Source organism: Bombina bombina, chromosome 12, assembly GCF_027579735.1.
Source record: "Bombina bombina isolate aBomBom1 chromosome 12, aBomBom1.pri, whole genome shotgun sequence".
Lineage (NCBI taxonomy): Eukaryota > Metazoa > Chordata > Amphibia > Anura > Bombinatoridae > Bombina > Bombina bombina.
In genome coordinates this window covers 23,464,917-23,477,727 of record NC_069510.1, presented here as the reverse complement: position 1 = coordinate 23,477,727, position 12,811 = coordinate 23,464,917, and the positions used below count along the sequence as shown (strand labels likewise).

At 38.6% G+C, this 12,811-nt stretch overlaps 1 protein-coding gene across 1 annotated transcript in view; it reads right to left on the bottom strand.

Moving 5' to 3' along the window:
* Positions 1–12,811, bottom strand: part of VAV2 (vav guanine nucleotide exchange factor 2) — a 523,802-nt gene that overhangs the window by 379,423 nt on the left and 131,568 nt on the right. The window contains exon 2 of the mRNA XM_053695707.1: positions 3,423–3,539. Within this exon, the coding sequence (XP_053551682.1) occupies positions 3,423–3,539 (117 nt within the window). The remainder of the gene's footprint in view (positions 1–3,422; positions 3,540–12,811) is intronic.

The following is a 12,811-nucleotide window of genomic DNA, read 5'->3' as shown; positions in this document are numbered from 1 at the left end:
TACGTCGCTACTTGCTATATTAGCAATTAGCCCTGCTCAGAAAAAGAATACATTTACACTATATACAATAATTTGCTAAAGAGAAATGTCCTTGTTCGTGGACAGTAATTAAATGGTATAAATAAAGTTGGGAAAAACCAGAATAGCTGCGACATCGATGACTGTTAGTTAACACCCTTTCCGATGTTCTTTGCACCGTACTTGTAGCGCGTGTTTTTTATGGCATTTTTGATAAATAAGGAGATCGTATTCAGATCTGCGGCCGCGATGTTTGGTGAGCGTATTGACGCCTGCCAATGCAACATAGTTGACGCTTTGATAAATATCCCCCTAAGTGATATTGCATTGTCTTTTTATAATGCATTTGATCATTATGCAAAGCTACTGTATTTACCGGTCCTTTAATTGCCGCAATCACCTTCAAATAAATTTAAAGAACAAATTTTAGAAAGTTTTCAAGTAATGAAAAAGAATAATGTCTTAGAAAAATATGGGGATTTTAAAAACAATGTAACATCAATAAAGAATTGAGGCTTCAGATTCAAACACGTTTTATGCAACTGCATTTGATCTCTACTCATATCTAGTCTGCCAATTCACCTGTCAACAAAAGGCTTATTTGATATATTCCTGAAATTAGTTACATATATTGCAGGAATTCTTAAAAACCCTCTACCACCTCTTGGAAAAATATGCACCTTAATTTTGTCTCCCCTTTAATTTGTTCCCAATGAGTCATTTTACCTGCTAGAGTGTATTAAATTGTTTTAAAATAACACCTTTACATTTATATCAGCATTTGAAATAACTGATTTTGTCGGTGGTATCCCCAACTATACTGAAAGTTTCTATACTTAAAGGGATATGAAACCCAAATTTGTTCTTTCATGATTCAGATAAAGCAGGCAATTTTAAGCAACTTTTTAATTTACTCCTATTATTAATTTTTCTTTGTTCTCTTGGTATCTTTATTTGAAAAACAGACATGAAAATCTTAGGAGCTGGTCCATTTTTGGTTCAGCACCTGGGTAGCGCTATATTTAGCCACCAATCAGCAAGCGCTACCCAGGTGAAGAACCAAAAATGGGCCAGCTCCTAAGCTTATATTCCTGCATTTTAGATAAAAATACAAAGAGAAGGGGGGAAATGATAATGGGAGTAAATTAGAAAGTTGCTAAAAATTGATGCTCTGTCTGAATCATGAAAGAAACAAATTGGGTTTCATATCCCTTTAAGTATTGGATATAGAAATCTGTGTAAATATAGCCAGCAGAAGAAATGACACTCCCAGTGGGAGGTAGGCGAGATAAGTGATAAATTAGCAATAAAATGTTCATTTTGAATTGCTCTCTCTAAGTATTGAGCTTTGGGATACAGTCCGGGATAATATAAAGAAGCGTGTTTGTGTGTACATAAAGTGATAAAATAAGGAGATTTGATTTGCCTGCAAGCTCAACCCATTTTAATGAGCTGTGGTTTTAAAGAACAAAACCAGCCATTTCATGTACAAAAATAAGCATAAGAAAGCCATTTCCCATACATTTTAAACCCTGCAGCTGGTATAACAAATCACTGTATAACCAATCTATCTATCACCACTATCCCATCATCACCAGTAAACACACATATGGCCCCTATAATATAAAATGAAATACATGGAGACTACTTGTAAATCCTCTTCTCTTTATATTATTCTTTACGTCTGAACTTTGCTGGATCCTAAAATATTTAAAGGCTTTTGTTTTGTATGCCTGAAATACCCTCCAATCTACCGATAAATACACCTGTGAGGTTGATCACATACATCTAATGCCAGTAAGCACTACAGCTGACTATAAAGCGTGGTAAGATGTATTTTTACTGTTCGCTAGCTGCGTTGTGCTGTGCCCATTAGACCAAAAGCATCTGTCATGAGGAAGCAGCGGCTGCAGGCTGAGAGACTGCATATTAGAGCACTGATGTATAAGGTGAGGAACAGAGAACACATCAGAGAGACAATTTAGCAGAGCAGGTATAATCCAAACAAAGAAGCAGTGAATCATGATCCATTTATTCAAATGTCCCCAAGTTCACCTCCATAACTTCGTAAAGTTCAATAGAGTTAAACACATAGTCAAACTTGCATTCCTGAACACACCCCTTCTGCTGCAGATGAGGGTATGGCTAGTGATTGGAGAATACATAAGTATGCCTGCTTCTTATTGGCTGCTCACCAGCTGTATTCTAACATGGAGTGGTATTGATGAAGAATACCACTCCAAACCCTTTGCATAATGTAAACAAATACTAAACTGCACATTATATTTTTATACAAAAATGTCCGCTCAAACAAATAATATATTTGTTCACCATTACCCAAAGTGCATAACACAGACTTAGTGACCGCTCACATAGGAAAGACAATTAAAGGGACATCAAACAGTGTAATAATACTTTAATCTACATCAGTTGTGGACGATAGTTAAAGGGACAGTAGCACACTTCAGATTTTTTTCATATGTAAAACTACCTTGAAATATACTTACATATTTCATGCAATTTAGCTGTGAAAATTGTGGCATTTTAAAATGTCATACCTGGAACGTAGCCTGCTGACTTATCAAGGCTAACTCTGCTACATATCTTTCACTAACTGGCTTCAGCAGATAACAACTGCAAAATAATCCACTTTATACTAACATTATGACTGGGGTTAGTCTTGTTGTCTGCAGACTAAAGCCTGGATTTGCTCCTCTAAATAAGGCAAATTGTGGGTGGAGTTTGGCTTAACAAAAATAAATGCAGCAAGCAAGATGTTGTTATTCTATAGCAAGACAACAGAAATGTCTTGTAAATAAAAATTGTTTACTGTCCCTTTAAGCATGTAAAATATGTTTGGCCACTCATACTAAAAAATTACAACATTATGCTTTGAACATTTTTAACTATAATCAATGTTATTAATCAGATAGACAATTTTCTTATTAAAATTCCTCAAAAGAGTTAATTTAAAAAGGAGAATATTGAAAAGGTTCTGTCCAAAAAAGGATTACATACTAATTAAATTTACAATACCACAGTCATTTTTGTTACCGAGATGAATGAAGATTCACTTAAAAATTACAGTTTGCTTCCAAATGTAAATTCCTATAGTGTAGATATATAAAGCTTGAAATCTACATTGCTTCAAAACAATGTGCATTTGGAACATCAGCAATTCAGCTTGATTTTAGTCAGGGAGGTGCTCAACAGACATGAAGAGGCTCTGGAATACCTAGGATGATGTTTGGTTTGAAAATAACACCAAAATACTATATATAACAACATTCTAAATGTATACTCTTGGATGGCAATACCATCGGATTGACTTTTAATTAACCCTTTGGTGCACAAAGGGCAGCCTGTTTATTTCTTCACCATTAAATTTACAAACATATTCTTACCTTTCCAAAATCCCGAACGTCAAACAGGTCATACGGGTCGAAAAGGTCGCTGTTCCGTAGCCCAAACTTATCGTGGCAAACTTTTAAAAAGGTTCGGATATTCTTCAGGCAAAGGAACTAGAAGACAGAAATGACTGGTTAGTTTAATAAAAATAATTTTCTTTTGTTATTAAAGGAGCAGTAAACAGTAGATTTGCATGATAAACAAATACATAATAAAAATACTTAATCTGAATTTCAAATGAGCAGTAGAATTTTATTTCTGACCGTTATGTCATTTTACACTCCTCCTGTATCATGTGACAGCCATTAGCCAATCACAAATGCATAAACGCATATTCTGTGAATTCTTGCACATGCTCAGTTGGAGCTGGTGACTAAAAACATAATATATATATATATATATATATATATATATATATATATATATAAAAAGACTGTGCACATTTTGTTAATGGAAGTAAATTAGAAAGTTGTTTAAAATTGCTGCTCTATCTGAATCATGAAATTTTATTTTTTACTTGAGTGTCCCTTTAAATTACTTTAAACATGTCATTAGTGTACGTGAAGTAATTATCAAATTAGCTACATATTAACCTTCTACGGGAGTAAAAAATAAATACATCTGAAAATCCTATCTGCTATAAGATTGTGCTATTGCCTAGACAAATGGTTGCATTTATTATTGCATGCTCAGTGTGTAAAAGTAATCAGATCTCTGCTATCATTTAATCTCGACTCTCCATAAAATCGTAAAATAAATAAATAAATATGATTCTGTGATCTCAGTGGAAGTTAAACTAAAAGAAGACAAATCGGGAATATGCATCAAAAGGAGGAGCGAGTTTGGTTTACAGCATCCCAAAAAAAGAATATAAAAAAACAAAGCAGGAGAGACAAGCTATTAACCCTAGAGTTATAAAAAAGTTATACAGTAGAATTGCATAATCAAATCAAATGGATAATATAAAGCCAATGTAATAGCACTTAGTCAGAAGTTCGTAGCAGCAGTAGATTTTCTTATGAAATGTTTCAGTTAGTTCAAGTTTCCTTCCCCCGTATCATGTGACAGCTATCAGCCAATCACAAAATGCATATATGTGTACACTGAATTCTTGCACATGCTCAGAAGAAGAGGATGCCTCAGAAACTGTATATATAAAAAGACTGTGCATATTTTGATAGTGGAAGTGCACACTCCATATGAACGATGTCTTTAGTGTCCTTTTTACCTTGCAGCAAAAGCAATAGACAAATCTACATTCCTTCATTTTTGCCAACTGTATAAGGTGTTGTCAGGCCATTGAGGTAAAGTATGTGGGTATTCTGATTCTGACATTGATGACAATGGAACATAATGGCTTTATTAAAAGGATATAAAAGTCCAAAAGGAAAAATGTTCTAAATGTGTTATATACAATCAATAAACTACAAATGGGTTAAATACAAAGATAAAGTTAGAACCAGAGCTGCAATTCAATACTGGGAACTAGCTGAACACATCTAGTGAGAGGCATATGTGAGTAGCCACCAGTCAGATCCCAATCGTGCATTGCAGCTCTTGAGCCTACCAAGGTTTGCTTTTAAACAAAGGATACCAACAGACCAAGGTGTCTGAACAATGAACAGTTTTGACTCAAATAACAAAGACATGATCTATTTAACTCATAACCAGAAAGATTTCACTTCAATATTTCAAAAGGTATGAAAATCCCTATATATGCAACTGAAAAGGCTGGGTTTAGCCATGAACACTTAATCATGATCTGAGACATGCATGCAAAAAAAAAAAAACTATGCAAACAATTGAGATATCCCAGATTGACTCATGGGCTGAAATCTGTGACCTCACAGAGAACACATTTAAAACAATTTAACAAGTAGAGCAGGTTCTGGCAAATGATTACTCCAGTTATGCGCAGGCAATGAATAATTCACTGTTTGCAATGACCGGCAGGTAAAATCCCATGTAGGGAAGCAGAACAGAGACAGCAGCTGCCAGGTCTAATGCTGAATGTGCGGGTAGACGGGCAGAAAGACGAGGAATACGCTGCTTTATTAACTGCTCTGCAGCTGCACGAGACAAAGCCATTTTATTCATTTATTTCAACTGCATATTTATTATGACACCAGCACACAGCCGTACCCTGAAGCTGGTACTGTGTTTACCTCAGTGTAAGCGCCCGGTCCTATAGGCAACCGAATGTACCAGGTGAAACTGCACTGGCCCAGGGACATACAAAATACATACATAAAATATACTTTCCTTTGTTTTATTATGTGTTTAACTTCTGACTGAATAAAAACAAAGCAAACGTTGCACTCACGGAACACCTACATTCTTCTCCAGGTGAGAATACAGTCATTGGTTGGAGCATATGCATGTATGCCCACTCCTAATTGTCTCACCTGCTGGATCCTCATCTGCAGTTGGACAAGTGCACAACTTTGACTAAATATTTTGTTCTTTTGTTGGGGTTAAAGGGATAGTCTACTCAAAATTAAAGTTTCATGATTCAGATAGGGCAGCAATTTTTATTAATTTTCTAATTTACTCCTATTATTATTTTTTCTTTGTTGTCTTGGTATCTTCATTTGAAAAAGCAAGAATGTAAGCTTAGGAGCCAGCCCATTTTTGGTTCAGCTCCTGGGTAGCGCTTACTGATTGGTGTCTAAATGTAGCCACCAATAAGCAAGTACTACCCAGGTCCTGAACCAAAAATGGGCCGGGTCCTAAGTTTATACATTCCTGCTTTTCAAATAAAGATACCAAGAGAACAAAGAAAAATTGATAATAGGAGTAAATTAGAAAGTTGATAAAAATTGCTGCTCTGTCTAAATCATGAAAGAAAAAAATTGGGTTTCATATCCTTTTAAATATATAGTAAAGTAAACACGGTTTAACTAAATAGAGCATTTTCATTTAACACTAGAATATCACTTTAAAGTTCAAACGGGATAATGTTTAGAAAACCCCATGGAGCTGTTAAATGGACATTTAACTCCATTTTTTTCATGATTAAAAATAATATACAATTTTATACAACTTTCCCAATTTATTTCTATTATCAAAATTGCTAATTTATTTATAGGCTGCCTAGTAGTAGCTGTTAAACAGATATTAAAAACATCTCACATTGTCATATAAAATATTAAAGGATAATTAAAAAAAAAAAAAAACTTTACAATTTGCTTTCATTATTTATTTTGCCTCCTTTCATGGGTTTTCCAGTTCTCAGAATTGGAAGTGCCCACTGCTTAACACTGCTACATATCTGTAAAATTCTTACATGCAGTAAAACAACTTTGCAATATACTTTGATTATTTTGCCCCTTTTCCCTGTAATTTAATTTTGAAAATAATGTGTTTTTAATTTCGGAGAATTGAAAGTGCATACTGCAGATACTACTCACCTGACCCTGAAACATATCAGACCTTAATTAGCCTCAGCAGGGGTGATCAGATAAGGAACAGCAAAACAATGCACAATTTGCTAACAAAATGACTGTGGTTAGCTGTATCTACTCCAGTGACAAGCCAGGATTGGCTCCTTCAAATGCAAACGCATGTGGTAGAGGAAGTTTGGTCATTAAAAAAACAATAGTAGCAGATATGGTGTTAATATATTCAGAAAGTTTTCACTCTTTACTAGTATGTTAATTTATAAATATAAGGTGAATTATGCCTCTAACTCTGCCACCATTTTTCTTGTGCAATAAGAAGAAACAGAATTTATGCTTACCTGATAAATTACTTTCTCCAACGGTGTGTCCGGTCCACGGCGTCATCCTTACTTGTGGGATATTCTCTTCCCCAACAGGAAATGGCAAAGAGCCCAGCAAAGCTGGTCACATGATCCCCCCTAGGCTCCGCCTTCCCCAGTCATTCGACCGACGTAAAGGAGGAATATGCATAGGAGAAATCATATGATACCGTGGTGACTGTAGTTAGAGAAAATAAATCATCAGACCTGATTAAAAACCAGGGCGGGCCGTGGACCGGACACACCGTTGGAGAAAGTAATTTATCAGGTAAGCATAAATTCTGTTTTCTCCAACATAGGTGTGTCCGGTCCACGGCGTCATCCTTACTTGTGGGAACCAATACCAAAGCTTTAGGACACGGATGATGGGAGGGAACAAATCAGGACGCCTAGATGGAAGGCACCACGGCTTGCAAAACCTTTCTCCCAAAAATAGCCTCAGATGAAGCAAAAGTATCAAATTTGTAGAATTTGGCAAAAGTGTGCAGTGAAGACCAAGTCGCTGCCTTACATATCTGATCAACAGAAGCCTCGTTCTTGAAGGCCCATGTGGAAGCCACAGCCCTAGTGGAGTGAGCTGTGATTCTTTCAGGAGGCTGCCGTCCGGCAGTCTCATAAGCCAATCGGATAATGCTTTTAAGCCAGAAAGAGAGAGAGGTAGAAGTTGCTTTTTGACCTCTCCTTTTACCAGAATAAACAACAAACAAAGAAGATGTTTGTCTGAAATCCTTAGTAGCTGCTAAGTAAAATTTGAGAGCACGAACTACATCCAAGTTGTGCAACAAACGTTCCTTCTTTGAAACTGGATTAGGACACAAAGAAGGCACAACTATCTCCTGGTTAATATTTTTGTTAGAAACAACTTTCGGAAGAAAACCAGGTTTAGTACGCAAAACCACCTTATCTGCATGGAACACCAGATATGGAGGAGAACACTGCAGAGCAGATAACTCTGAAACTCTTCTTGCAGAAGAAATTGCAACCAAAAACAAAACTTTCCAAGATAATAACTTAATATCAACGGAATGTAGGGGTTCAAACGGAATCCCCTGAAGAACTGAAAGAACTAGATTGAGACTCCAGGGAGGAGTCAAATTTTTGTAAACAGGCTTGATTCTAACCAGAGCCTGAACAAAAGCTTGAACGTCTGGCACAGCCGCCAGCTTTTTGTGAAGTAAAACAGATAAAGCAGAAATCTGTCCCTTCAAAGAACTTGCAGATAATCCTTTCTCCAAACCTTCTTGAAGAAAGGATAGAATCCTAGGAATTTTTATCTTGTTCCATGGGAATCCTTTAGATTCACACCAACAGATATATCTTTTCCATATTTTATGGTAGATTTTTCTAGTTACAGGCTTTCTAGCCTGAACAAGAGTATCAATGACAGAATCTGAGAACCCTCGCTTTGATAAAATCAAGCGTTCAATCTCCAAGCAGTCAGTTGGAGTGAGGCCAGATTCGGATGTTCGAACGGACCTTGAACAAGAAGGTCCTGTCTCAGAGGTAGCTTCCATGGTGGAGCCGATGACATATTCACCAGGTCTGCATACCAAGTCCTGCGTGGCCATGCAGGAGCTATCAAGATCACCGATACCCTCTCCTGTTTGATCCTGGCTACCAGCCTGGGAATGAGAGGAAACGGTGGGAACACATAAGCTAGGTTGAAGGTCCAAGGTGCTACTAGTGCATCCACTAGAGCCGCCTTGGGATCCCTGGATCTGGACCCGTAGTAAGGAACCTTGAAGTTCTGGCGAGACGCCATCAGATCCATGTCTGGGATGCCCCATAATTGAGTTATTTGGGCAAAGATTTCCGGATGGAGTTCCCACTCCCCCGGATAAAATGTCTGACGACTCAGAAAATCCGCTTCCCAATTTTCCACTCCTGGGATGTGGATTGCAGACAAGTGGCAGGAGTGAGTCTCCGCCCATTGAATTATTTTGGTCACTTCTTCCATCGCCAGGGAACTCCTTGTTCCCCCCTGATGGTTGATATACGCAACAGTCGTCATGTTGTCTGATTGAAACCTTATGAATTTGGCCTTTGCTAGCTGAGGCCAAGCCTTGAGAGCATTGAATATCACTCTCAGTTCCAGAATGTTTATCGGTAGAAGAGATTCTTCCCGAGACCAAAGACCCTGAGCTTTCAGGGGTTCCCAGACCGCGCCCCAGCCCACCAGACTGGCGTCGGTCGTGACAATGACCCACTCTGGTCTGCGGAAGCTCATCCCTTGTGACAGGTTGTCCAGGGTCAGCCACCAACGGAGTGAATCTCTGGTCCTCTGATCTACTTGTATCGTTGGAGACAAGTCTGTATAATCCCCATTCCACTGTCTGAGCATGCACAGTTGTAATGGTCTTAGATGAATTCGCGCAAAAGGAACTATGTCCATTGCCGCAACCATCAAACCTATTACTTCCATGCACTGCGCTATGGAAGGAAGAAGAACAGAATGAAGTACTTGACAAGAGTTTAGAAGTTTTGATTTTCTGGCTTCTGTCAGAAAAATCTTCATTTCTAAGGAGTCTATTATTGTTCCCAAGAAGGGGACTCTTGTTGACGGAGATAGAGAACTTTTCTCTACGTTCACTTTCCACCCGTGAGATCTGAGAAAGGCTAGGACAATGTCCGTATGAGCCTTTGCTTGTGGCAGGGACGACGCTTGAATCAGAATGTCGTCCAAGTAAGGTACTACTGCAATGCCCCTCGGTCTTAGCACCGCTAGAAGGGACCCTAGTACCTTTGTGAAAATTCTTGGAGCAGTGGCTAATCCGAATGGAAGTGCCACAAACTGGTAATGTTTGTCCAGAAAGGCGAACCTTAGGAACTGATGATGTTCCTTGTGGATAGGAATATGTAGATACGCATCCTTTAAATCCACCGTGGTCATGAATTGACCTTCCTGGATGGTAGGAAGAATTGTTCGAATGGTTTCCATTTTGAACGATGGAACCCTGAGAAATTTGTTTAAGATCTTGAGATCCAAGATTGGTCTGAATGTTCCCTCTTTTTTGGGAACTATGAACAGATTGGAGTAGAATCCCATTCCTTGTTCCTTTAATGGAACAGGATGAATCACTCCCATTTTTAACAGGTCTTCTACACAATGTAAGAATGCCTGTTTTTTTATGTGGTCTGAAGACAATTGAGACCTGTGGAACCTTCCCCTTGGGGGTAGCTCCTTGAATTCCAGAAGATAACCTTGGGAGACTATTTCTAGGGCCCAAGGATCCAGAACATCTCTTGCCCATGCCTGAGCAAAGAGAGAAAGTCTGCCCCCCACCAGATCCGGTCCCGGATCGGGGGCCAACATCTCATGCTGTCTTTGTAACAGTAGCAGGCTTCTTGGCCTGCTTACCTTTGTTCCAGCCTTGCATTGGCCTCCAGGCAGGCTTGGCTTGAGACGTATTACCCTCTTGCTTAGAGGGTGCAGAACTTGAGGCTGGTCCGTTTCTACGAAAGGGACGAAAATTAGGTTTATTTTTAGCCTTGAAAGACCTATCCTGAGGAAGGGCATGGCCCTTTCCCCCAGTGATATCTGAAATAATCTCTTTCAAGTCAGGGCCAAACAGCGTTTTCCCCTTGAAAGGAATATTAAGCAATTTGTTCTTGGAAGACACATCCGCTGACCAAGACTTTAGCCAAAGCGCTCTGCGCGCCACAATAGCAAACCCTGAATTTTTCGCCGCTAATCTAGCTAATTGCAGGGTAGCGTCTAGAGTAAAAGAGTTAGCCAATTTAAGAGCACAAATTCTGTCCATAATCTCCTCATAAGAGGTATCTTTATCTAGCGACTTTTCTAGTTCATCAAACCAGAAACACGCTGCTGTAGTAACAGGAACAATGCATGAAATTGGCTGTAGAAGGTAACCTTGCTGAACAAACATCTTTTTAAGCAAACCTTCTAACTTTTTATCCATAGGATCTTTGAAAGCACAACTATCTTCTATAGGGATAGTAGTGCGTTTGTTTAAAGTAGAGACCGCCCCCTCGACCTTAGGGACTGTCTGCCATAAGTCCTTTCTGGGGTCGACTATAGGAAACATTTTTTTAAATATAGGGGGAGGGACAAAAGGTATGCCGGGCCTTTCCCATTCTTTGTTTACAATATCCGCCACCCGCTTGGGTATAGGAAAAGCTTCGGGGGGCACCGGGACCTCTAGGAACTTGTCCATCTTACATAATTTCTCTGGAATGACCAAATTGTCACAATCATCCAGAGTAGATAACACCTCCTTAAGCAGAGCGCGGAGATGTTCCAATTTAAATTTGAACGTAATAACATCAGGTTCAGCTTGTTGAGAAATTTTTCCTGAATCTGAAATTTCTCCCTCAGACAAAACCTCCCTAGCCCCTTCAGACTGGTGTAAGGGCATGTCAGAACCATTATCATCTGCGCCCTCATGCTCTTCAGTATCTAAAACAGAGCAGTCGCGCTTTCGCTGATAAGTGGGCATTTTGGCTAAAATGTTTTTAATAGAATTATCCATTACAGCCGTTAATTGTTGCATAGTAAGAAGAATAGGCGCACTAGATGTACTAGGGGCCTCTTGTGTGGGCAAGACTGGTGTAGACACATAAGGGGATGATGCAGTACCATGCTTACTCCCCTCACTAGAGGAATCATCTTGGGCATCATTTTCACTATCACATGCATCACATCTATTTAAATGAGAAGGAACTTTGGCTTCCTGACATACAGAACATAGTCTATCTGATGGTACAGACATGTTAAACAGGCATAAACTTGATAACAAAGTACAAAAAACGTTTTAAAATAAAACCGTTACTGTCACTTTAAATTTTAAACTGAACACACTTTATTACTGAATATGCGAAAAAGTATGAAGGAATTGTCCAAAATTCACCAAAATTTCACCACAGTGTCATAAAGCCTTGAAAGTATTGCACACCAAATTTGAAAGTCTTAACTCTTAAAATAACGGAACCGGAGCCGTTTTTACATTTAACCCCTATACAGTCCCTGGTATCTGCTTTGCTGAGACCCAACCAAGCCCAGAGGGGAATACGATACCAAATGACGCCTTCAGCACGCTTTTTCAGTGTATCAGAGCTCCTCACACATGCATCTGCATGCTTTGATTCCCAAAAAACAACTGCGCATTAGTGGCGCGAAACTGAGGCTCTGCCTATGACTAGAGAAGGCCCCCAGTGAAAAAGGTGTCCAATACAGTGCCTGCCGTTTTTATTATCAAAATTCCCAGATAAAAACAACTCCTCAGAGTAACAAACCATTAAACATGCTTATAAAACAAACGTTTTAGCCCAGAAAAATGTCTACCAGTCTTTAAAGCCCTTGTGAAGCCCTTTATAAATTGTTATTAAAATGGCTTACCGGATCCCATAGGGAAAATGACAGCTTCCAGCATTACCAAGTCTTGTTAGAAATGTGTCATACTTCAAGCAGTAAAAGTCTGCACACTGTTCCCCCCAACTGAAGTTACTTCATCTCAACAGTCCTGTGTGGAAACAGCCATCGATTTTAGTAACGGTTGCTAAAATCATCTTCCTCTTACAAACAGAAATCTTCATCTCCTTTCTGCTTCAGAGTAAATAGTACATACCAGCACTATTTTAAAATAACAAACTCTTGATTGAAGCAAT